At 63.2% G+C, this 23805-nt stretch overlaps 1 protein-coding gene across 1 annotated transcript in view; it reads right to left on the reverse strand.

The window, feature by feature from the left end:
- Positions 1–339: 339 nt before the first annotated feature.
- The window catches only part of ADAMTS13 (ADAM metallopeptidase with thrombospondin type 1 motif 13), a 28981-nt gene continuing 5515 nt past the window's right edge, over positions 340–23805 (reverse strand). The window contains exons 7-29 of the mRNA XM_036261677.1: positions 22945–23085; positions 22477–22639; positions 21524–21628; positions 20651–20802; positions 20488–20551; positions 18391–18517; positions 16635–16783; positions 16181–16301; positions 15446–15526; positions 13999–14180; positions 12476–12611; positions 12267–12396; positions 11480–11662; positions 10413–10596; positions 9750–9870; positions 8468–8597; positions 7146–7328; positions 4435–4639; positions 3374–3692; positions 2708–2854; positions 2411–2587; positions 1169–1344; positions 340–525 (exon numbers count right to left, since the gene is read on the reverse strand). Coding sequence (XP_036117570.1) covers positions 340–525; positions 1169–1344; positions 2411–2587; positions 2708–2854; positions 3374–3692; positions 4435–4639; positions 7146–7328; positions 8468–8597; positions 9750–9870; positions 10413–10596; positions 11480–11662; positions 12267–12396; positions 12476–12611; positions 13999–14180; positions 15446–15526; positions 16181–16301; positions 16635–16783; positions 18391–18517; positions 20488–20551; positions 20651–20802; positions 21524–21628; positions 22477–22639; positions 22945–23085 — 3562 coding nt within the window. The remainder of the gene's footprint in view (positions 526–1168; positions 1345–2410; positions 2588–2707; positions 2855–3373; positions 3693–4434; positions 4640–7145; positions 7329–8467; positions 8598–9749; positions 9871–10412; positions 10597–11479; positions 11663–12266; positions 12397–12475; positions 12612–13998; positions 14181–15445; positions 15527–16180; positions 16302–16634; positions 16784–18390; positions 18518–20487; positions 20552–20650; positions 20803–21523; positions 21629–22476; positions 22640–22944; positions 23086–23805) is intronic.

Here is a 23805-nt window from a genome sequence, read left to right on the forward strand (position 1 = left end):
CCCCCGTGCTGTGACGTGGGTTTTCAAGCCAGATTTGGACAGGTTACGTGAAGAAAACGCAAGTCACCCGCACTTTCCGTTTATTGATACCCGAAGGGCCGGGGCTGCCTTTCCAGAGAGTCCCCCTTCCAACCCTGAACGTTCTGCACTTGGAGGAGGCGCTAAAGGTGATACTGAAGATGGGAGGGAATTCAAATTGGAAAGCGCTCCGGAGCTGGCCAGGCACCTAACAGGTGCTCATAAATGTCAGCTTCCCTCCGTTCCCTTGCAGAACTAGAGGGAGGCACCAGCACCCCACCGCGCCCACGGGTCAAGTGAGGGGTGTGCTTGGAGGGGAAGCTAGGGCAGGCCACTGCGGGGCTCCTGAGCCCCCGAGTGGAGTGTCCAGTACTGGCCCCGCAGGCGGGCATGTGTTTCCAGGAAGCCCTGGCTAAACTCCATCTCAGCCTGGCTGCCCTCGGACTCCCAGTAGAGCGATTGCTGCCCGCGGAATGTCATCGTTTTCAGACTGTGGATGTCCCGGATCTGGGAGAAAAGGGGCAGCCCCGAAGGACAAGCCACAAAGGAGAATTAGCTAGCATTCGTGGAGCCCTTAATAAACAAGGCATCATGCACTCAGGGTCAACTTTTAACCTTCACACAACAGCCCTATCAAGAAGACACTATTATCCTACCAGGAAACTGAGGCTCAGGAAACGTGTACCTCTGCCCCAAAGACAAACAGCTAGGGACACAAGCTGGGACTTGAGCCCAAGTCTGTTCTATTCCAGAAGTCAGGCTGCCTCACCCAGAGGAGCCGATACCTTGCAGAGGACAATTGTCCCAGAACACTCGCAACCTCGTGGGGGCGGGGTGGGCTCCCTCTTCTGGCAAAGTGGTATCAGGCTCTGAAGTTGTGCTTCAGTCCTGGACTAACTGGCTGTCTACCTCAGAAACGGTCTCTTCTCGCTCCCTTTGGTAGGGAGCACAGGAAATATTTGTTGGTGAATAAGTACAGGAAGCTCTTTCCCCCCATTCTTTCACTAATTTTGAAGTTTGGGATCTGAAGTAAACTCAGGGGGTCCTCCAGCCCAGCACCCCAGTCCTTGTCCCCAGGGACAGCTGTCCAGAATGACTGCAAAAGACAGCAGAAGTCAGCCCATTCCTGTCACCATCATGGCAGCCTCACCAAGATGTAGCTGGCGTCAGTTCCAGTACCCATGTTGGTGGTCAGGGCGTGGATGGCAATTCGGGCCCACGGGGCCACGTCGATGAAGATGCGGCAGCCCCCCACGTTTCTCCCATCTGAACTCATCACCGGACTCACAATTTCACCCCGGGGTCCAAAGAGCTGCATGTCACATTCTGCAGGGTAAAGCAGGTGGATGGACTGGATATGGGCCATCTCAAGGACACTGGAGTCCCCAAAAGACCACTACTGCCAGAGGCCAGGGCAGTTCACAGTGGAGAGAAGTGAGGGGGGCAGTATGGCTCTGTGGTCAAGATCAGGACTCCCACGCAGAAGCCCCCACTGAACCCCACCTCCACACTCCCGCTGTGTGGCCCTAGGCAAAGGCTTTCTGTGCTTCAATCCCTCCTCTTTAAAGTAAAGGTGACAATAGCAAACACTGGGCACGGTAGTTTTTAGGACTCAGCAAAGTCACACATGCAGAAGTGCCTAACACTGAGCCTGGCGCAAGGACAAGCTCCAGCCCACGGCAGCCCCTCCTGCCTGCACCTCCTGGGCCTCCCTGGGCAGGCAGCTGCGTGGGGAGGCTGGGAGTGAGTGACGAGAAGGGGGGCAGGCAGGCAGCCCCTGAGCCACTTGGCGCCTGGCTACACACAGAGGGGCAGGAGAGGCATCCTCAAGTCTCTCTGAAGGAAGAAGAGTCCCACTTCTCACCCGGGGGGAGGCACCCAGAAACCTCTGGGACAGGCTGGGGAAGCCTGGGCTGTGGGGAGAGGCAAGCCCTGAGGCGATCTGGAGAGCTATCTGAGGGCACTGATGGGGCCGTGGGCAGAGCAGGTGTCCCTGGGATGCCACCCTCTGCATGAGGGGTACATGTGCACTCGTGTGTGCAAGCGTGCACACACCCCACTCTGCAGGGCATGAGACAAGGAGACTGTGCACAGGAACAGGGCTGGGGGGCAGTGGCTCACACAAGGGTTCTAAAGGGTCTTGCAGGACCTGAGTGCCAGGGCACAGGGCTGTGGTGGCCTGAGAGATGGGGTGAGGATGTGGCCAGAGCCCCATTTGCCCATCTTGCTGAAGGGTCCCAGAGAGGAAGGGGCTCAGCACACATCCTGAGACCTCACACTGACCACTCATGCAGACTGACACTGGCCACCTGTCTGCCTTGCCCACCGCCCCGTTGGCAGCAGCACCGTCCAGCCAGCCGCGGGGGCAGGGGCGGCTCCCAGCCTCGCCCACCTCTGTGGAAGGTCCCTGGGGCAGGTCGGCTGGAGTACCGCAGCACCACTCCGCCTTGTGGCCGCACGCGGCGCTGCCGCACCACCAGGGTGTTGGCTCTGGAACTGAAAGTCATGCCGGACAGCTTCCTGCACGTCTTCCTCCACATGAGCCTGCCCCAAAGCAGCAACATCTCCCCTAGGAAGTGGCAGCGCAGTGAGGGGCCAGCACCCTCAGTCCACGTCGGCAGCAGTGTCCCTGGGGGGTTCGGTCCCGACCCTCCCCCTCACTGGCAGGTGCTCACAGGACCCTACATACCGGCGCTGCAGTTGAGGGAGCTCTCGAGGACTTGGAGGGTCACCACCTCACCCAGGGGCCGCCCGATGGCCACTGCACAGTCAGCCTGCCCGGGGCCTCGCAAGTCAAGGGCTCCTGTTGGCTCAAGGTGCTGCCAGCCACAAGGACCTGGTCGGGGGCAGGAGCGCAGGTAAGCAGAGCTTCCGGGTGGGGCATTCCCAGCAGGCAGGGCTGGGCTTTCCATGCTGCGGACAGAGGCTGGGGGATGGGAAGGGGGGGCGGGGCTGCCAGAAGCCTTCTTAGGTCAGGGGAGGGCTGTACAGGTCGGATGTCACCATCCAGGGCACAGAGCCATTTCTGGAAGCTCTGCGAGAAGGAGGCTGTGTATTAAGTGGCGCCTGGCCTTGGGTCACAGACCTGGGTCTGGCTCGGACACCTTCAGGGCACCTTCCCTTGCCGATGATAAAAGTGAGCTTGCCTTTGGCCAGCGAGCAAGGACCACCGTGAGCCAGCTCCCCTGCCCATCCCGTCAGCCCAGCTGCACACATCCCAGGGACTCAAGTGCTGTGGCCACAGGACAGTGCTCTGGACATTCCCACGAGGGACTCGTCCCAGGCCTCCCGGGTACAGATGCCTCTGCCACCCCTCCTGCAGCAGGTCAGCTGCCCAGATAAGGGAGGAACATACTGGTCTCCACAGGGCTTTCCTGGGCCACCAGGAGCGGCCCCTGAGTCCGGGGAGCTGGGGAGAGGAGGCGGGCCCAGGGCCGGGGCCACTCTGGGGAAGCAGTGGCAGGGCCAGCTGTGGTCTGTCCTGGAGCAGTGGCTTCCTCACGGGGCACCAGGCTGGGTGTCCCCTGCCCTGCACAGGGCCCGGCCCAGCAGCCCCGCACCGTCACGGGCTTGGGCAGGTGCTGGCAGAAGTCAGCTGGCACGGGCCCCTGGGCCTGGGGTCCCAGGCAGGTGTCATGCCGGCGCTGGACGCCATCCCCACAGGAGACGGAGCACTGCCAGGAAAGAGGGAGAGGAGCTGGGCTGACCCTTCCTGAGGTGACAAGGACCGGTGACCAGGACCGGTGACCAGGGATGATCTGATACACTCTCTGCACAACACTGGAGGCAGGTACCTGTCTCCGTTTTACATGGAGGAGACAGATTCGGAGAGGTCATCTCGCTTGGGTCTCACAGGGAAGAGGAGCAGGGACTCAAGCCGAGATTTCTGTCTGTCACCCTGGAGGCCTCTTGGCCTCTCCAAACCCTAGAGTGGGAACCAGGCTCACGGCCGCCCCCTGTCTGCCAGTCCCTGCAGCCCGAGCGCCCTGCCCTCCCGCCCTCCCGCCCTCCCGCCCTCCCGCCGTCCACTCCCCGGGCCCAGGCGCTCCTGGCAGTCTGGCCATTTGCTTCGCCTCTTCCCTCACCGTGAGCGAGCCTGAGGACCCAACCCTACTGACCATGGCCTTCCCGGCGCCTCGTGGGGAGCTGGGCCGCGGGCACTTGCTTATCTGTGTGGAACTGAGTTGTCTGCCCTGCACCTTCCCAAGTCTCCAGACCTGGGAGCCTCTCGAGGCCCGGCTGCCCTCCATGTCTCTAGGCCTTGCTGTCCCCCATCCCTGGGTACCCCGACTGCCCTTTCCCAACAGACCTGGCTCTCCACTCCTCTCGGGGAGTCACAGTGCTCGGCGCCCCCCAGGGTGGCTGTGTGCCAGGACCCTCCGCGGACGCAGGCCCAGCCCCAGCTGCAGCGCTCACCTGCGTCCAGGCGCTGACGTGCCACCGGTGGGCACAGTCAGCAGCAACGCAGGGGATGCTGGTCCGCGGCCACACCAGGGCTGCACAGGCTGCTCCGTCCACCTCCACGTCCTGGCCTTGGTCCAGCTGCACGCAGGCTACGGAGCGCGTGGCGGTGCCGAGGCCACAGCTGGCTGAGCACGGGCCAAGGGACGTGACTTTCCACCTGCAGGAAGAGCAGACCCCAGAGAAAGCTGGGCCCCCCCAGGATGGCACTGCCCCCCTGGGCCCCTGGGCAGCCAGGGCCGGTTCCAGGGCCTCTGAGATCCGAAGTGCGGCCCTGAAGCCTCCTGGCCAGGCCCAGGCTCCCTGACATGGGAGAGATTCTGCAGGAAAGACGCCTCTTTCCCCTTAACCAGGTGCCCTCTTCCGTCCCCATCATCACAGGGCCCCCCTTGATCCCCACAGAGCTGCTTGCTGGTCCAAGTGCTGGGATGGGGAACAATGCCCCGGCGAAAGGGAAGACACCTCGAGGGGTCAGCCCTGCCCACGTTCTTCTGTAATCCGTCAACAAGCGAGAAGGCTGACCTTTGTCGGAGCCCGGACTAAACTCGGGCAGCCTGGGGTCCTAACCGCGACACTCTGCCGCGCGCCGCCCTGTGATGCCGCCTCCCCAACACGTGGGGGCGCTGTTCTAGATGCTGGGGAGACACTGCCGCCCGCCGCCCTGTGATGCCGCCTCCCCAACACGTGGGGGCGCTGTTCTAGATGCTGGGGAGACACTGCTGCCCGCCGCCCTGTGATGCCGCCTCCCCAACACGTGTGGGCGCTGTTGTAGATGCTGGGGAGACACCCCGCCACCCTCTGCCCTGTGATGCCGCCTCCCCAACATGTGGGGGCGCTGCGGAGACAGCAGTGACCGGACCCAGGGCCTCTTGGAGCCTGTGTGCTGCTCCCCCGGGCACCACTGGCATTTGGGGCTGCTGGCTCGGTCTTGGGAGCATCTGTGCGGCGCGGGGCGTTTAGCAGCACCCAGCCCACACCCACACCCACACCCACTAGATGCTAGTAGCACCCCCTGCCCCGACATCGCCACCTGTCCCGAGAGGCAGAAGCGCCCTGGTTGGAAAACCTGCCATAGAAGGGAGAGACAATAAACAGAGAAAGAAGTGTCAGGTGGCGGAGATGATTAAGCGGGGCCGAGGGTCACGGATGAGGTACGTGTGCCATTCTGCACCCGTGGTCAGGGAGGGCCCCCGCCTCCTGATGGGTGTGCGGAGCCGAGCCTGGGTGAAGGAACAGCCTTGAGTCAGACATCCCTGGCATGTTCCAGGACATCAAGGAGGTCAGAGTGGCTACAGCGACATCTGAGGGCAGCCCGACCTCACGTGTGTATGAAATTCCCAAATCTAAGGGGTGACTTGGAAAATAAATGGGGAGCGAGGCTGATGGACGTGGGCACAAGTGATGCAGGGATGGCAGATGGGTCACAGAGCTGCCAATCTAGGACAACTTGACATGGGATGGGAATGGGGGCACCAACAGAGCGTGGCAGAGCGCCCCCACATGGATCCCTGAAGACACCAGACCTGAGGCATGATAAGGGAGCCACCGGGGGAGACCCAGCGAGCACTGCCAATGAGTGGTTTGGAAAATAGAGCCTGCTCCCCACTTTGCAACATACCCCAATACACCACAGATGAGGTCAAGGGTTTACATGTAAATGAATCTCATCCGTAAGGTGTATTTTTCTTTAAAAACAAGAGACAGGCCCTGGCCAATTTGGCTCAGCGGTTAGAGCATCGGCCCTTGGACCAAAGAGTCACGGGTTCAATTCCAGTCAAGGGCACATACCTCGGTTGCGGTTCACCCCCGGCCCTGGTTGGGGTGATGCAGGAGGTAACCAGTCGATGTGTCTCTCTCACATCGATGTCTCTCTCTCTCTCTCCCTCCCACTCTATCTGAAGATAAATAGAAAAATATCCTCTGGTGAGGATGAAAAAAAGAAACAAGAGACAGATGGGAGGGAAACATGGCAATATGGTAACATCTATTACATCAGGTGAGGGGCACAGTATCGGTTACCTTCTTTTCTAGATGTTTCTGTATGATATGGAAAAGCATTCCATTACTAAAAATGCAAAAATACCATGAAGAGCCCTGGCCAGTTTGGCTCAGGGTTAGAGCGTTGGCCTGCAGACCGAAGGGTCTCAGGTTCGATTTCCAGTCAAGGGCACGTACCTGGGTTGCAGGTTCGATCCCTGGCCCTGGTTGGGGTTGTGGGGGAGGCAACCGATCAATGTCTCTTTCTCACATCAATGTTTCTCTCTCTCCCTTCCTCCCTCCCTCCCTCCCTTTCACTCTACCTAAAAATCAATGGAAAAAATACCCTCTGGTGAGGGTTAGAAAACTTACGCTGAAGAAACCACAGAAGAGCAGTGAGTGAGGCGGGGAATGTTCGCTCTTCCCCATTGGGCTCCAGCCTGGTCTCCAAGCCCCACTGGCCGGATAACTCTTCTGCCCTGTGTGGGCTCTGGCGGTGCTGGGCCCCCCCGCTGGGACCACCCTCACGCTCGCTCAGTGCCACCTCCTCCACTCGAAGTGCCACCCCCAGCACTACCCACCCCCCACCCCCGTTAGAACCAACGGCGCTGTGCCACCGAGGCACCCTTCAGTCCCCCAGCACCTGGCCTGGCGTCTGCACACGCCAGCAGCTCAGGCCTCCTGCTGACCTGGGTGGGCAGGGCTCCGGGCTGCAAGCCTCCTGCGGCTCTGGGTGAGGCAGCCCCTGGCACTGGGCATCTGGCAGGATCTCCTCATCCTTGTCCTGGCCGTGGTCCCGAGCACAGTACAGGATCCTCTGCACGACCCCTCCCCCACAGCTCACGCTGCAGGCGGCCAGCCTGAACCGCCACCTGGGGCAAACCAGAGTCAGGGGAGGACCCAGAGAAGCCAGGAGTTCCCCTCCTTTCCCCACACCAGGCAGGGCCTGGAGAGGCCTCCCTCTGGGGGTCCCCCGTACATCTCCCCGGAGAGGCTTGGCACAGTGGACAGAGAACATTCAGAAGAACCACTTTACAGGAAGGGAAGAGGAGAGCAAAAACAGGTGTGTCCAAAAGGCAGTGGGGGAGGGCGAAGGCACCCCGGGGTCCTGCTGAGATGTCTGTTTCCCATGGGAGTCCCAGCCCACCCCCACCCCCACCCCCGGACCTGCTTCCCGCTGCCTTGGCCACCTTGCACCAACCACCACGCATCATGCTCGGTATCTCCCATCGGCCCTAGCGTTCCTCGCCCCCAGGCCCCAGCGTCTGCACCAGGAAGGCAGGGGTACTGGTCTGCCCTGTTCACTGCTGTGATCCCTACTCCGGAACAGTGCCTGGCACAGCAGGTGCTCAGTAAAGAGCAGGCAATGCCCGGCCCGTGCGGCTCAGTGGATTGAGCATCGCCTCGTGGTCTGAGAGGTCCCGGTTCAATTCCCGGTCAGGGCACATGCCGGGGTTTCAGGCTCGATCCCCAGTGGGAGGCGTGCAGGAGGCAGCCGATCAATGTCTCTCTCTCATATCAATGTTTCTCTCTCTCTCTCTCCCCCTTCCTCTCTCTCTAAAAAATCAATAATTTAAAAAACCATACCAAAAAGCTTAAAAAAAGCAAGCAGGCGATGATGGCATGAACCATCCGCCATGGGCACCCACAGCAACCTGGGCCCCGTGCATAGCTGACACGCAGGCCTGTGGAACCGCCTGCCTCCTTGGGAAGGGGCCCACCTGGCGGGGCAGGGCTCCGGGCTGCAGTCCTCGAGGGGGCCGGGCCGGGGCACTGGCCAGCACCTGGACTGAGGCAGGGGGATGGAGCGTCCACGGTCCAACCTCACACAGCGCACGGCCAGGGGCACCTGCCCCCCTCCGCAGGTCACTGGGCACGGGGCCAAGGCGCGGGTCTCCCACCTGCGGGGAGGAGGGGTCAGTGCTCGCTAGAGGCCACGCCCCAGGGTAAGACTGCTCACTTCACAGGGGACCCAGGCCGCTGTCCCCTGCACAGTCTCCTTCCCGCTCACCAAGCTGGGCACAGGGCAGCCTGGCAGACCTCCTGCCGGCTCCGCGGCTTGCTTGACGGGTCACACAGCTCTTCCTGGACAGGTGTCCTGAGGGCAGAGTCCACGCACACAAAACGCAGCTCCACCTGGCCTGCAGGGAGGAAGCAGGGATGCGGTGCCCAAGGGGAGGGCTCAGCCAGGACCACAGGTGCCCAGCTCTCTGGAGAGCTCGTGGCTCTGCCACTTACCAGCTGTGTGACCTTAGACAAATGACCTAACCTCGCTGAGCCTCGGGGTTTCATGTACTGAGCCTAACTTGCAGGGACATGTACAGAGATTTGAAAGAGGAGATGTGAAGTGCCTGGCACACGGTAAGTGCTCAACAGGGGGCGCTGCTACTGGTCACCGAGAGGCGCTGTGAGGACTGCTGTATGAACCCTCTTCCTGTGTCCGTCACGAACAGGTTACGACTATCCTCAAAGATCATCTCTGGCCCGGCCGGTGTGGCTCAGTGGATGGAGCGTCGCCCCAGGGACTGAGAGGTCCCAGTTCAATTCCCCATCAGGGCACGTGCCCGGGTTTCGGGCTCGATCCCCAGTGGGGGGCGTGCAGGAGGCAGTCAATCGATGTTTCTCACATCGATGTTTCTATCTCTCTCTCCCTTCCTCTAAAAAAAAATCTGTAAAGACATGTTTTAAAAGAATATGATAATCTCTGGTCTCGATTGTAAACGTGCTGAAGTCTTACTGAGCAAGTGGGGGTTTTAAGGGACCATGTTAATCTTTTTTTATTTGAGAGAGAGGAAGGGAGAGGGAGAGAGAGAGTGAAACATCGATGTGAGAGGGAAACATCGATTGGCTGCCTCCTGCACGCCCCCCACTGGGGATCGAGCCCACAACCTGGGCATGTGCCCCGACCGGGAATGGAACCAGCGACCTCCTGATGCACGGGACAACTCTCAACCACTGAGCCACACAGACCGGGCAAGAACACTGTGTATCTTAAGATTAATTTGTTTCTCTGGTGTGGCCACCAGGAACTCAGAGGTAAATTCGGGGTTCATCTCTCACGGCTTTTCTGGACCTGAGAAATCTGCTCTTGGGTGCTGGGTGTCAGGGTCCTCTCCCACCTTCTGCCAAGCACTGAACACAGCACATGGCTGCCTGCACTTCGCCCCAGGCCCCTGCCTCCAGCCATGTTCGTGTGTGGCTGGACACTGCTGTAATGCCACACTGAATGCTTGTCATTAGCAGCTGTGGGCAGGTAAGAGTTAGCGAGCGGGGGTGGTCTTGCGGGGCCTCACCTCTACCGCAGGAGACAGAGCACGGCCCCGCCAGAGGGGTCCACACAGGTGCAGCGCGAGCCCCCAGCCTGGTACTGCCCGACGGGGATGCCGCCTCCTCCCCCAGAGGCTGGGGGTCCAGCTGCAGGGGACAAGCAACCAGCTGGTGGGTCTGGGCACCCCAATTCCAGACCCCTGCACCCCACCCATCCCAATCTCTTCAGGAGAAAGAAGTGGTCACCAGCACCCCAGGGGCGGCCCCACCCTGCTGATCCTCTCCGGAGAGACTTGCCCCCCAGCCCCAGCGGACACTGTGGCCACACACCCCACCCTGGCCTTCGCACCAGCGGTCACTGCGGGGCGGGGCTGAGGGCTGGGGCTCAGGGGCTGGCCCGCTGGCCCGCAGTCCCAGCTGCGCGAGGGACAGGACTAGCAGCCTTGTCTGAAAGCAAGGGCACCCAGCCTCAAGCCCATGCGGCAGCCGGGCGGGCAGCACAGCTTGCCAGGGGGCGGTGGGCTTCCCCGTGGGCCGAGCTCTAAGTTTATCCTCAGACCAGGGTCCGGCAGACGGCTCTGCAGGACGGTCCTCTCACTCTGCCCGGAGGCCAGCGCTCAGCGGGCTCCCCATTCTCTCAGCCAGACAAGGACCCAACAGCCCGCCACCCCCGTGCCCAGGACACGCACATGGCCCCAGCCCGGAGGACATGCCACCTCCACACAGGGCTCGCGGGCAGCTGGCTTCTTGTGTGCGGAGCAGGGTCCAGCAGCCACTGGCGCCTCCGGGCCCTCTGTCCCCTGCACGCGCGTGACGTTCTGTTCGGCCGGGTCCGCTCCACAGGCCGACGGGCACGCGCCTGGCATTCCCAACCTGACGGCACAGGACAGCCATCAGCCCTGCCTCCCCATCGGGCTGTCGGTGCAGCCTGCCCTGGGCAGGGAGAATGCTCCCCAGTATCCCGGAGCCTGAAGAGGGGCCTCTCCTTGGGTGTGGACCGACTGCTGCGGGGACCGCACTCGGCCCCAGGGTGCGGTGACACGGTCACGCCACCCCGCCTTCCAGTCGAAGGTGGGCCCCCCACTACCCAGCAGGCGCCCAGAGGCGGGTGTCGGGTGCAATCTGATGACACATGTCAGGGGCAGAAAACCGCTTCATGTGCCAGCCCCCAGAGGCAGTGACTGCCCAGAACTCTGTGTTGAGAAGGATTCTGAGGCAGGGTCAGCGCTCAGTGGGAAGAGAGGTGATCACTGTGTCTGCTGTGGACGCCAGAGGGGAGTAGGAGCCCAGAGCCGCATGGGCCACCGCTGACCTAGGCCAGCCCCCTCCCCGCTGCACAGGCAACCACGCTGGGGCCCAGGGAGGGAGGGAGGGGACCTGCCCTCGCCCCCCAGCCAGTTAGCAGCAAGTCAGAAGGATAAGCCGTTGTCAGCTTGGACACCCAGGGGGCCAGAGGCACCATGAAGTGATCGCAGTGATGACAAAGTGACATTTTTTGCTTATGTCCGTGGCTTCACTTGGTCCTCACGGCCTCTCCCTGAGCAGGGACTGGAAGTTCCGGGAGGGAAACAGGGTCCAGGGTCTCCTGGACAGCAGGTCATTCTGAAGTTGGCACCCCTAACTCTGGGCCACCAGTGCCCGTGACCCAGGATGGTGGTGCCTGGCTAGAGGCCGTGGGCAAGGGGGTCATGCAGAAGGGCAGGGCTCAGGGCAGGGACAAGCCCTGGCAGGGAGAATCTGCCCCCTCCGTGCTCACCTGGGGGGGCAGGGTTGGGAATTGCATGTTTCCACCTCCGCTGGCTTCTGGGCCAGCGCCCTGCATCGGGCGGGGGGCAGCACCCTCAGGCGGTGGTCCTGGGCTTCCACGCAGCGCACCCCCCGCTCCCGCAGGCCTCCCCCGCAGGAGGCACTACACGGGCCGAAGTCTCCAGCTGCCCAGCTGAGGAAGAGAGGGACAGAGTATTGGGTCCCCCGCCAGGTCCCCAGACTGGCTCCAGGGGATGGTGGGAGGCTGGCAGATCTGTCCAGCTGGCTCGCTTCGCTGGTCTGGGCTGGGCCAGTGTCTCTTCAGGTACCTCGACACTGCACAGGGACAGCCCGCCCGCCCTCCAGCTCTCCAGGTGGCCCCAAGAGTCTGAATCTGAGGACCCCTGTATAAAAGTGCAGGCGGGTGGCCGCCCAGCCCTGCACCCAGCAGGAACAGCCTTGTCCCCAGCATTATGTTCCTACCAAGCACACCTGCCTGAGGTCGGCAACAGCCAGGTACTTTCCATTAGATGCTTTCCTCCCCAAGCCTCCCCCACCACCCTCCCGGTGACACCGAGCTCAGAGAGGCCATGTCTGCCCGCAGACAGGGCACATCAGGTGTGGGTCGGTGCCGCCTGTGTCTGCCTGAGCCTGTGTCCCCAGCTGCCCCCATTTGGGGTAATGGACAACGCCCGCCTCGCAAGGCAGTCCCCAGGCAAGAACTTGCCCAAAAGCGGCCCAGGCTGCAGGGCCCCACAGCCACGGTGACCCGCCCCGGAGCCAGAGACAGCACTCACTACGGGCGGCAGGGCCCGGGGGTGCAGGGCTCTGGCCAGGCCTCCGGCTGCTGGCTCCCTCCGCACTGGGCGGCCTCCACCCACTCGTTCCTAGCCTGGTCCAGACAGCTGTAGGTCACCCACCGCAGCCCTGGGGAGGAAGACAGAGGCTAGGCCACTGCCTGCAGGGGGCAGACCAGGCTCCCGGCAAGCCCTGGCCCGGGCCTCACCTGGCCCACAGCTCACCGAGCAGGCCCCCCGCACGGCAGCCCACGCCCGGGCCTGCCGCAGCTTCGGCCGGAAGTAGGTGAAGGTGATGTCTGGGCGGGCGGCATCGCCGTACTCCTCCCCGTAGCGCCTGTACACCTGCACGGGGCCGGCGGGCGGAGCCTTACGGGTGGGCTCCCTGAGGGTCGCTCTCACCGCCACTGCCCCCAAGCCCCCACTTTTCACTCCTCCACCCCTATATTCTTTCACTCAGCAAACAATCGCTGATGGTGACCGCACACCAGGCTCTGGGGACAGCACATCGAACAGGACACTGCCCCAGCCTCCAGGAGCTCCCAGTGGGGTGGGTGGTGACAGCTAACCCTAAGGTGCCTGGTAGGCGCAGGAGAGCAGTCTGGAAGGGTGTGACGGGCTCTAGGTTGCCCTGGGGTGGGGCAGCAGGGGGGAGCTCCTGGGGGCAGGGGGCAGAGGTGGGTGACAGGGCCTTCAGACAGGGCAGCCGGGCGAGGGCCCGGTATCAGTGTGCCTCATGCTTCTGGTTCTGAAGCAGGAGATGAGGCCCAGGGGTCGCAGGAAGGGGTGGGAACTCCTTAAACACGCTCTGACCCCGTAACAGAGGGGAGACTGAGGCACGGTGACGCACACAGCCAGCGGTGCGTCAGGGTGAGTCTGGGCAGCCCGGCCCTCTTGCCCGGGGACAGCAAAGCCTGGGAGGGGAACTCAGGTCCCAGCTCTGGCCCTCACCGTGCCTGGCCCTTTGTCCCTGACCTTCTGGGTGCCTCGCTTTCCCAGCATGCACTTTGGAGCAGTGGCCACCTTTCATGGCGCACACATGGGCACCAGGCTGCCATATGCTTGATGTACATTATTTAAAAATCTTCACAACTTTAGGATATAGGCATGCGCAGTCCCATTTTGCAGATGGGGAAACTAAGGCTCAAAAAGGTTAAGTCCATGGCCCAAGTTCCTGCAGAGCCAGGATTCGAACTCTAGTCCATCTGAGCCTACAGTCCGGGCCCTTGACCCAGGTCACCCTGCTTCCAGCTCCTCGCTGCCACGGTCCCTGTAGGGAGGCCCCACCCCACGGGCCTCTAATCCAGGCCCTGGCCCAGCCAGCCTCCCTCCCCGTCGCTCCCAACACTCCCCTTCAGCCAGGCCTGACCCCAGCTCCAACTGCACTGAGCCCCTCAGGAGACCCCGGGAGGCCCAGGAGATGTGCAAACTCCTCAGTGGCCAGGAAGGCCCCTCGAGGTCTGCCCCGCCCTCTGGCCTTCTTGCCTGGGGGCGTCCCCTTCCTTCATCCCCCACTAATTACCTCTCCTGTGTGCAAATGTTCCCTCAAGACACTTCCCGCCCGGCTGGCCTCAGCATTGGCTCATCTCAGACCCTCGCTGCTCCTCCTGGGGAGCCCTCTGGGCCCTGCACAGGTTCCGCACCTCACCCCCTCAGGCCCGCAGGCTCCCCCACATGACCACTGAGTGAGGACGCGCGTGGACAGGGAACCCCAGGAGGAGGCCCGGGTCACCTGGATCTCCGTGTCGCCCTGGGTGGGTCCCCGGATGAAGAGCTCCTCCAGGCGGGGCAGCCGGTCCTCCGTGAGGGTCACCTTGTACTCGATCCGGCTGTCCTCCAGGAGGGACGGGTGGGTGGTGCTGGGAGAGAGGCTGGCGTTTCCAGCCACCACGTAGTGCCCTCGGATCCTCACTGCTGTGGGGGGAGCGAGCCCATCAGCACGCCGGAGCCCCGCACCCACAGGGCATGGGAGCCCCTTGCACAGAAGAGGCCCTGGTTTGAAAAAGGGGCTAACAGGGTGCAAGCTCCACGGCCACATCTGTGACCGTCCCCCCGCAGCCCCGGGAGCAGGTCCTCCCGGTGTCTTGAGTGGACGCTCTCTGCAGGGCCGGCACCCCACGATGCTCATGGGGGTCAGACCACAGCCGGCTCCTCACAGCAACTCCGGGCCTCCTTCCAGAGCCTGGTGAGCCGAGGCTGCTTCCCTGCCCGGTGCACTCACACTCGCTCAAGGACACCAGGTAGCCCCCACTCTGGGTGCAAAGGTCGGCTGTGGGTGTCCCCTGGACACAACGCCCCACGGTGGCACTAAGCGGTAAAGAAGTCGGCCTTGCCCTGGCTGGTTTGGCTCAGCGGTTAGAGCGTTGGCCCACAGACCAGTGAGTCGCAGGTTCAATTCTGGTCAAGGGCATGCACTTCGGTTGCAGTTCATCCCAGACTCATGTACCAAGAGGTCGCCGGTTCAATTCCCGGTCAGGGCGCATGCCCAGGTTGTGGGCCCGATCCCCAGTGAGGAACATGCAGGAGGCGGCCAATCGATGTTCTCTCTCATCGATGTCTCTCTCTCTCCCTCTTCCTTCCTCTCTCTTTAAAAATCAATAAAGAAAAAAAAATTTTTTTTTAAGTTGGCCTTGCCCAAAGACAGGTCTGGCCTTTGTCCTCAGGTTCCGGGAGGGAACCCATACCAGCCGGTAGGAGTGTCTTTGTGTAAGGGGGGGCTGGCCACACCAGAAAGACCAAACACGTGGTCGAGGGGCCTTCGGGTCCCAGGGCAGCAGTCACCCTGGAGACTCGGGTCATCCGTGTGAGCACTCAGCAGATCAGCTGACCCATCAGTGAGCCGGTCATGCCTGCGTGACAAGGCCCCAGCGGAAAGGGACAGAGCTGTGCGAGCTCCCTGGCTGGCGACACTCCGGCACAGCATCACGCTTCCACACGGATGCAGAAGCCTCCCAGATGCTGCCCCGGGCGTCTCTTCCTGGGCTGGTTCACTGTCTCCTTCCTGTTTCCAGCCGTGACCATGAGTCTAACACTCCGAGTCTGGGAGCCCTCCCAGCAAGCTGTTCAATCTGATGGTGGTTTAGGGCACCCCCAAACTTAAAGCTGGCTCCGCGGTGGGGACCGTGCCCTCCACCTTCGAGGTTTGGCTAAGTCTAGTGGGCGTCCTCTGGCCGACTCACCCAGGTGTGTGAAGAGAGGCCTGTGGTTGGCAACGTACACGCTGGTCAGGTTGGGAGTGAGTGTCAGGAACGTGACATACTCTAGGAGGAAGCAAAGGAGCGTGGGTGGGCTCAGTCACCTACATCACAGTCCGGGGAGCGGATTTCAGTGGTACCAAAAATAGGGCTTCAGCACCGAAGGCTCGCACTATGACAGGGCTGCCTCAGGCAGCAGTGAGTCCCCCGTCATAGGGGGCAACCAAGGCCAGGCTGGAGGGTCATCTGTGGGGGTGCTGTCCTGGCAAGGGGGAGGGACCAGACCCAAGGTTCTTGGTACAGCCTGAAGCCTACCAGAGGGAGGCGGGACTCAAGTCCTCCACTGACCCTCTAGGCGACCTTGCAAATGACCTAACCTCTCATAAATAGATCAAGGTCAAGGACTTCCCAGGCACCACATCCCTCCTGACAGGGTTCCTTGAGCGCACGGTGATGGCCCTGCGCCCACCTTTGGTCTGCGTCACAGCTGCAGGGAGCAGCAGTTCCTGCCACGCCGCCACCCGGCGGTGGCCTGGACACCAGAACCTGAGCCTTGTGGGGAGGCTGGCAAAGTGGAGGGTGGAGGCCGAGGCCCACTGGGAGGCTCCAGGGCTGAGCGAATGTGTGGATCCCCGCCCCACCCCTCCCCACCTCAGCCTGGGCAGCTGGGGCCAAGGCTCCGGGCTGCGGCTTCATGGGGGCTGGGGGGCCGGCCCCTACCTCTGGCTCTTCCGGCCACGAAAGAGCCGTTGTGCGGGCTGCATGTGCTGTTGTCCCCGCCACACACCTGGCACACATCTGGCACCTGCTGGGAGTCCATCCTGCCGTCACAGCCAAACGTCTGTGCCGAGGGGTGTGGCAGGTGAGACAGGCCGGGTGGCGCTGAGGGGCAGCCCCACGGACGCACAGCCCTGAGGCTCCGACCAACGGGCCCACCTTCAGAGCATCAGCCTCCATTCGGGAACCAAGCGTAAACGACGCCCAGGCCCCAGCGCAGCTCTTAACCCCCAGCGACTCAAGGTCCGCCCCGGGTCCCAGTCACCCCTGCAGACTCGAGGCTTCATGGGCAGCGCCCAGCCCCCACCCCGCAGGAGGCCCTGGCTGTCCGGGCTTTGCTGGGACAGGCCTGGGGCCACAGGGGATGGAAAGGCACCCGCTGCCCACACATGCCTACCCTGCAGCCGCCCAACACGCACAGGCTCAGGGTCCCGTCGGTCCGAGGGCCGCTGGGCACACACCGGGTCCCGTCCTGGAAACTGCCCCCACGCCTCACGATAAAGCTTTCGCCAAGGGCGCGGCACAGGTGTCCGCACAGAGCGTCCCCTGGAAGGCAGAGTATCAGGGAGCGATGCAGGGTGGTGGGGCAGGGAGGGCCCTGCACAGCGCGGCCCGCGGCTTCACCCCTGCAAGCGGCTGGACTCCATTCCCCCTGAGGCGGTCAGCGGTCAGCGCAGCCTCGGTGTAAGACGGGCTACTAAGCCGTGAGCCAAGGAGCACACTCTGCGTCCCCTGCAGCATCTCAGAGTCCCTCCTGCGGCCTGAGCGGGGCGACATGCTCTCATCTCCATGTACAGGTGGGCACCAAGACGCAGAGGTGCCGCTATGGGCCGAGCCAGGCCAGGCTCCAGGTCCATGCCGCAGGGCCTGAGCCTGCTGTCACCAGCATGGGCGTGTGGTGGCCGGCCCCTCTGCAGCCCGGGCCCCACCGTGACTGTGCTGCCCGCCTGGCTCCCTCTGCAGCCCACGCCCCACCGTGACCGTGCTGCCCGCCCGGCTCCCTCTGCAGCCCACGCCCCACCGTGACCGTGCTGCCCGCCCGGCTCCCTCTGCAGCCCACGCCCCACCGTGACCGTGCTGCCCGCCCGGCTCCCTCTGCAGCCCACGCCCCACCGTGACCGTGCTGCCCGCCCGGCTCCCTCTGCAGCCCACGCCCCACCGTGACCGTGCTGCCCGCCCGGCTCCCTCTGCAGCCCGGGCCCCACCGTGACTGTGCTGCCCGCCCGGCTCCCTCTGCAGCCCGGGCCCCACCGTGACAGTGCTGCCCGCCCGGCTCCCTCTGCAGCCCGGGCCCCACCGTGACCGTGCTGCCCGCCCGGCTCCCTCTGCAGCCCGGGCCCCACCGTGACCGTGCTGCCCGCCCGGCTCCCTCTGCAGCCCACGCCCCACCGTGACTGCTGCCCGCCCGGCTCCCTCTGCAGCCCACGCCCCACCGTGACTGTGCTGCCCGCCCGGCTCCCTCTGACCACGCCCCACCGTGACGTACTGCCGCCCGCTCCCTCTGCAGCCCACGCCCCACCGTGACCTGCTGCCCGCCCGGCTCCCTCTGCAGCCCACGCCCACCGTGACCGTGCTGCCCGCCCGGTCCTCTGCGCCGGGCCCCACCGTGACTGTGCTGCCCGCCCGGCTCCCTCTGCAGCCCACGCCCCACCGTGACCGTGCTGCCCGCCCGGCTCCCTCTGCAGCCCACGCCCCACCGTGACTGTACTGCCCGCCCGGCTCCCTCTGCAGCCCACGCCCCACCGTGACCCTGCTGCCCGCCCGGCTCCCTCTGCAGCCCACGCCCCACCGTGACCGTGCTGCCCGCCCGGCTCCCTCTGCAGCCCGGGCCCCACCGTGACTGTGCTGCCCGCCCGGCTCCCTCTGCAGCCCACGCCCCACCGTGACTGTACTGCCCGCCCGGCTCCCTCTGCAGCCCACGCCCCACCGTGACTGCTGCCCGCCCGGCTCCCTCTGCAGCCCACGCCCCACCGTGACTGTACTGCCCGCCCGGCTCCCTCTGCAGCCCACGCCCCACCGTGACCGTGCTGCCCGCCCGGCTCCCTCTGCAGCCCACGCCCCACCATGACTGTACTGCCCGCCTGGCTCCCTCTGCAGCCCACGCCCCACCGTGACTGCTGCCCGCCCGGCTCCCTCTGCAGCCCGGGCCCCACCGTGACTGTGCTGCTCGGCAGGGCCCCAGCGGTAGAAGGAGGCGTGGCCTGGGGAGAGGTGCAGAGGCTTCCCGTTGGTCTCGGCACACTGCTCGGACATGAACTCCAGCTGGGTCCTCTCGCAGGCCTGGCCAGAGAAGGCAGAGGACAGGCACAGAGGGGCCTGGGGTGGGGTTCGGGCAGGGCCCTCCCTGGGTGTGGGGCTTGGGCGTGGCCCCGGGGTGGGGGCCGAGGGCAGAGGACCCTTGCCACTGGGAGATGGCAGGCAGCCCGCAGTGTGAGGCCATGAGGAGGGTTTGAGCCGGGCTCCTGGCTGCCCCTCAGTTCCCTGCTCTGTAAAGCAGGGGTGACAAGTGTCTTTTTCCGCTGATGGGGGAATTCCAGGAGAATCTGTGAGGACACAGGGCAGGGACCACCAGCAGCCGCACAGGGGAAAGAGGGCTCTCGCGGGGCCCGAAGCTCGGAGGACACGGTCTTTACTGTCCACCACGCAAGTGCCTCCAGGTAATCAGCACGGTCCTGGCAAAGGGCTTCGCCGCAGCAGCCTCAGTGCCCAGAGCAGGATCGGTGGACCGGCTGAGAGGCTGCCCTCGCTGGGCCCCTGCCCTACCCCCTGCCCAGGTGAAGCTGGTCTCCAGTGTCTGCCTGGGGAAGGTGGAAAGGGACGGTCTCACCACGTACAGGTCTGAATGTCAAAGGAACCAGCCCGCCACTTCACAAGCACTGTGATGGCCCTGATCAAAAACACGGACAACAGGCCCTGGCTGGTGTGTTCAGTGGTTAGAGCGTCAGCCTGTGCACCGAAGGCTCATGGGTTTGACTCCCAGTCAAGGGCATGAACCTGGATTGCAGGTTCGATTTCCGGCCCTGGTCAGGGCGCGTGCGGGAGGCAACCATCGATGTTTCTCTGTCTCTCCCTCCCTCCCTCCTTCTCTTTCACTCTCTAAAAATCGATGGAAAAAATGTCGGTCAAGTGAGGATTAACAAACAAACAAACAAAATGACCAATGAGCCCTGGCCGGGCGTTTCAGCTGGTTGGACTGTCCGTACACCAGCAGGTGGCGGGTTCAAGAACCACACTCCCTCCCACACTCACCAGCTCCTTCACACCTGCTCTGACCTTCTCCCTCTCTCTTCCTTCCTCTCTCTCTGAGGTCAATGGAAACATATCCTCACGTGAGGATTTTAAAAACAACGGCCAGAGAACACGTGGAGAAACAGGAACCCGCGCGCTGCTGGTGGGGATGCAGCATGGTCAGCTGCTGTGGGAGGGGTTTGGAGGCTCCTCAAAGAGGGAACAGAAGTACTGGGGGACCCAGCAATCCCACTTTCAGGTGCAGACCCAAGGGAACTGGAGATGGGATCAAACAGGTCCAGGACACAGGGGTTCGTAGCAATACTATTCACAACAGCCGAAGAGGAAACTACCCCAATGTCCACGCAGGACCAATGGAAAAACAAAATGTGGTCCACCCACACGATGGAAAACTACTCAGCCAGGAACAGGAACCAAGCACTGACACCCCGGAAACATGATGCCGAGTGATGCGAAGGCCACGTGCTGTTTCTCCCACTCACAGGAAGTGTCCAGGACAGGCAAACCCATGGGGACAGAGAGACTAGTAGTTCCAGAGACTCAGGGAGGAGGGGGTGGGGAGTGACTGCTAGTGGTCTGGGTCTCACTGGGGGCGACAGAAATGCCTGAGAACTACAGAGCAGGCGGCTGCACACGCCTGCGGATGTGCTAAGTGCCACGGAGTTGCACTCTAAATGGCTGGTTTTATGCCACGAACTTATAACTGAAAGAATCATCGGGCTTCACAGTGCCGGACTGTCCTGCTGAGAAGGGAGGGAGGGAGGGAGGGAGGGCGCTCTCACTGCAGAGACTAGGGTGGCGGCATCTGGGCAGGGAGGGGACACTTCAGGGTCCCTGTCTCGGGCACAGAGCGGTCCGTTGTACACACTGTGACCCCAGGCTAGGTATTAGTAGCACCCCTTCAGCCTGGAAGTGAACCTCGACAGCAGCCCTGGTCCTTCGGCGTCTCCCGGGCTCGGGCTGCCACCGGACCGGCCGCCCTGCCGGGGAAGCAGGCCTACCTGGGTGTTGCACATCTCGGCCTGGAGGTCAGCACCTACGCACGCGCGCCCCCCAAAGGCAGGTCTGAAAATGCCAGGAGACATAAGGGGTGGGAGGTGACCCAAAAACCCCAACCAGGGAATGTGGAGCCATCACCCTCTCCCCATCACCCCCACCCACTACCTGGGGTTGTTGCACTGCCGCCTCCTGATGACCACGCCTCCTCCGCAGGAACGGGAGCAAGGACTGGGGGGACCCCAAGTTGACCAGTGCCCATGCACTGCCCCCATGGGGGTCAGCTCTGCCAGGGAGCGGCAGTGACCCTTGGAGCACCACTGCAATAGAATGACAGCCAATCTCCAGTACCCACAGGCACCCCGCATCCACAGGCACCCCACATCCACAGGCACCCCACAAGGAACCCTACACCCACAGGCACCCCGCAAGGAACCCTACACCCACAGGCACCCCACAAGCCATCTCATAATGCACCACATCCCCCACCCCCACAGGCACCCCATACCCAGGGTACCCCACACCCATGGGCACCCCACACCAGAGGTCATAGCCACAGTGCACATGAGGCATCTAGCTGCCCACCACTCTGACCAGGTGACCAAGGACAACCCAGGGCCCTCTGCTGGGGCTTTACTGTGTCCCGTCTCCTGCCCCAGGATCAGGCTGCAAGTGCCCTGGACAAGCATGCGAGAGCACACACATGCACACAGGCTCGCACACACGCTTACATGCTCACATGCATGCTCACACACTCACATGCTCACACGCATGCTCACACACTCACATGCTCACACACTCACACTCACATGCTCACACACTCCCACTCACACACATGCTCACACTCACATGCTCACACACTCACACTCACATGCTCACACACTCCCACTCACACACATGCTCACACTCACATGCTCACACACTCGCACGCTCACACACACATGCTCACACACTCGCACGCTCACACACTCACACGCTCACACACTCACATGCTCACACGCATGCTCCCACGCTCACAGCTCCTTCGCCCCCTGCTCTGACCTTCTCTAGGCCACACTCGGTCCCGTCCAGGGGAGGAACGAGGAGGCGGCTGCAGCTGCTGTGGTCCAGGGGGTCTGTGTGGCAGGAGAGAGCCTGGCACCTGTCCTGAGAGGGGAGGCAGGGGCCACGGGGGCCACCTCAGGGCGGAGTCCGGCTTCACTCTCCCCCCCAGGCTGCAGGAGCAGAGAGTACCCCCTGCACTGCTGTGGGCACTGGGAGCGGGGAGGACAAGCATGGCTGGCTTGTCCATCAGGAACAGGGACAGTGGCCCACAGTCCTTTTAGGAGCCCATGAAAGTGTTTTCATTTCTTTTAAAATCAGAAGAGATTAGATCGAAGAAAATGTTCTAGTTTACAGTATTAATGTATCTGCATTTACACGAACACGTTAAAGTTTATGTTTTATAAAAACACTAAGATATCATTCTTAACACTGTGTAAGAGGAGGGGCCCCACCGAGGCAAAAGTCCCGGCGCAGGCCTGGGAGGAAGTCTGTCCCTGGGGTGCCTGCCCCCTGCCGGTCTGCCCCCTGCCACACCCTGCCCCCTGATGCCCTGCCCCCTGATGCCCTGCCCCCTGCCGGTCTGCCCCCGCCACGCCCTGCCCCCTGCTGGCCTGACCCTGCCACGCCCTGCCCCCTGCTGGCCTGCCCCTGCCAGCCTGCTCCTGCCGCAGGGCTCCGCTTGGTCACCTCCTCCGGAAAGGCCTCCAGCTCCCACTGGGCTAGAAGCCCTTGGTACCTGCCTGTTTAGGATAACGGCCACGGGCTCAGGGGCTGTGCCAGGGCCGCTCCACAGAATTGGCGGGGCCCAGTGAGAACGAAAACGTGGAGCCCTCGTCCAACAAGAACTGGGAGAGAGAACTGACAATCTGGGCAGGGGCGCAGTGCGGCCGCGGAGCTGGGCGGAGCGGCGGCTGCAGTGGGCAGAGTAGCTCCAGGAGGGGCGGACTCACGAGGCTCTCCCTGGCGAAGGTGCAGGCCAGCGCTGCGGGGCCGAAGGCCATGCGGCACTGCTCGTCGGCGCCGTAGTAGAGACCGGGGTGTGCCAGGAGAGGGCGCCCCGCGGGCGCGGGCTGCGGCCCCGGCGGGTCCCGCACGCAGCGCGCCCGTCCTGCGCTGTGGCAAGGCCCAGCTCAGGCCCCAGGTGGGCACCGGGCGGAGCGGGATGGAGGGGTGGGCTCGGGCGAGGGGGATGAGTTATTTGCCCACGCCCCCAACCAGGAGCGGGGCAGAGGCCCTGAGCCAGAGAAGAGGGAGGGGCTGGAGGGATGGGGGGGCAGGTGGAGGTCAGACGGGGGATGGGACTGGGAGGTGGGTGTGCGTGGGGAGGGGAGTGACGGGGGAGAACTGACGGTGGGCACCGGAATGGGGTGGAGGAGGGCGGGGTGCGGGGAGGTGGCGAGGAGGGAGGGATGTGCTACCTGAGCAGGTGCAGCAGCTGCCGGCGGCTGCAGGCGGACCACGCGAGGCCCCCTCGGGTGGGCACGGCACCGTCAGAGCCCATCACATGGCCGCTGGGCCCGCAGCCACTGCCCGGCGCTCCGTCGTGCTCCAGCCCGAAGCTGCGGGAGGCAGCCTGGGTGGGCGGGGTCCCCTCCTACCCAGCCCCGTGGGGCCCCGGCGCCAGGCAAGTTTTCCCAACAGGTCAACCCCTGGCCCTGCCACCAGCTAACCCCCAGGTAGGGCAAGTCCCGCAGCCACCCGGCCTGTTTCCCACCCCAGCTGGGCTGGCGAGGTGGCTCCTGCTGGTTTGGGTTGATGAATGTCAGGAGGCTTTAGAACTGTGCAGAGCAGACGAATTCCCGGTGTTACAGGTCCGGGGAGGACCGGCTCCAGGGCTCTGAGGGCACCCTGCCCACGATCACTTTCTCCAGCTGGGGACTGGCTGTCACGTGCGTGGACTAACTGTGCAGTGTGGTTAAATAACACGTGCAGGAGTCCAGCCAGTGCTCAGAGGCTGAGCGTCCACCCACGCTCCAAAAGGTCGCCAGTTCGATCCGGTCAGGGCACCTGCCCAGGTTGTGGGCCCGATCCCCAGTGAGCAGCATGCAGGAGGCGGCCAATCGATGTTTCTCTCTCTCTCTCTCTCTCTCTCCCTCTCCCATCTTCTCTCTCTAAAAAAATCAATAAAAAAAGTCTCACTTTAAAAAAATAAAAGTAACAACATGTACAGGAAATGTGAGGACCTCTGACCACCCTTCCCACTCCCGTGGGAGGCAGGGGTTTCCAAGACCCTTGCCCTCCCACCAAGACAGATGGAGGAATTAGGACTGGGCTGGGGG

The sequence above is a fragment of the Molossus molossus genome, unplaced genomic scaffold (genome assembly GCF_014108415.1).
Source record: "Molossus molossus isolate mMolMol1 unplaced genomic scaffold, mMolMol1.p scaffold_m16_p_14, whole genome shotgun sequence".
NCBI classification, from domain to species: domain Eukaryota; kingdom Metazoa; phylum Chordata; class Mammalia; order Chiroptera; family Molossidae; genus Molossus; species Molossus molossus.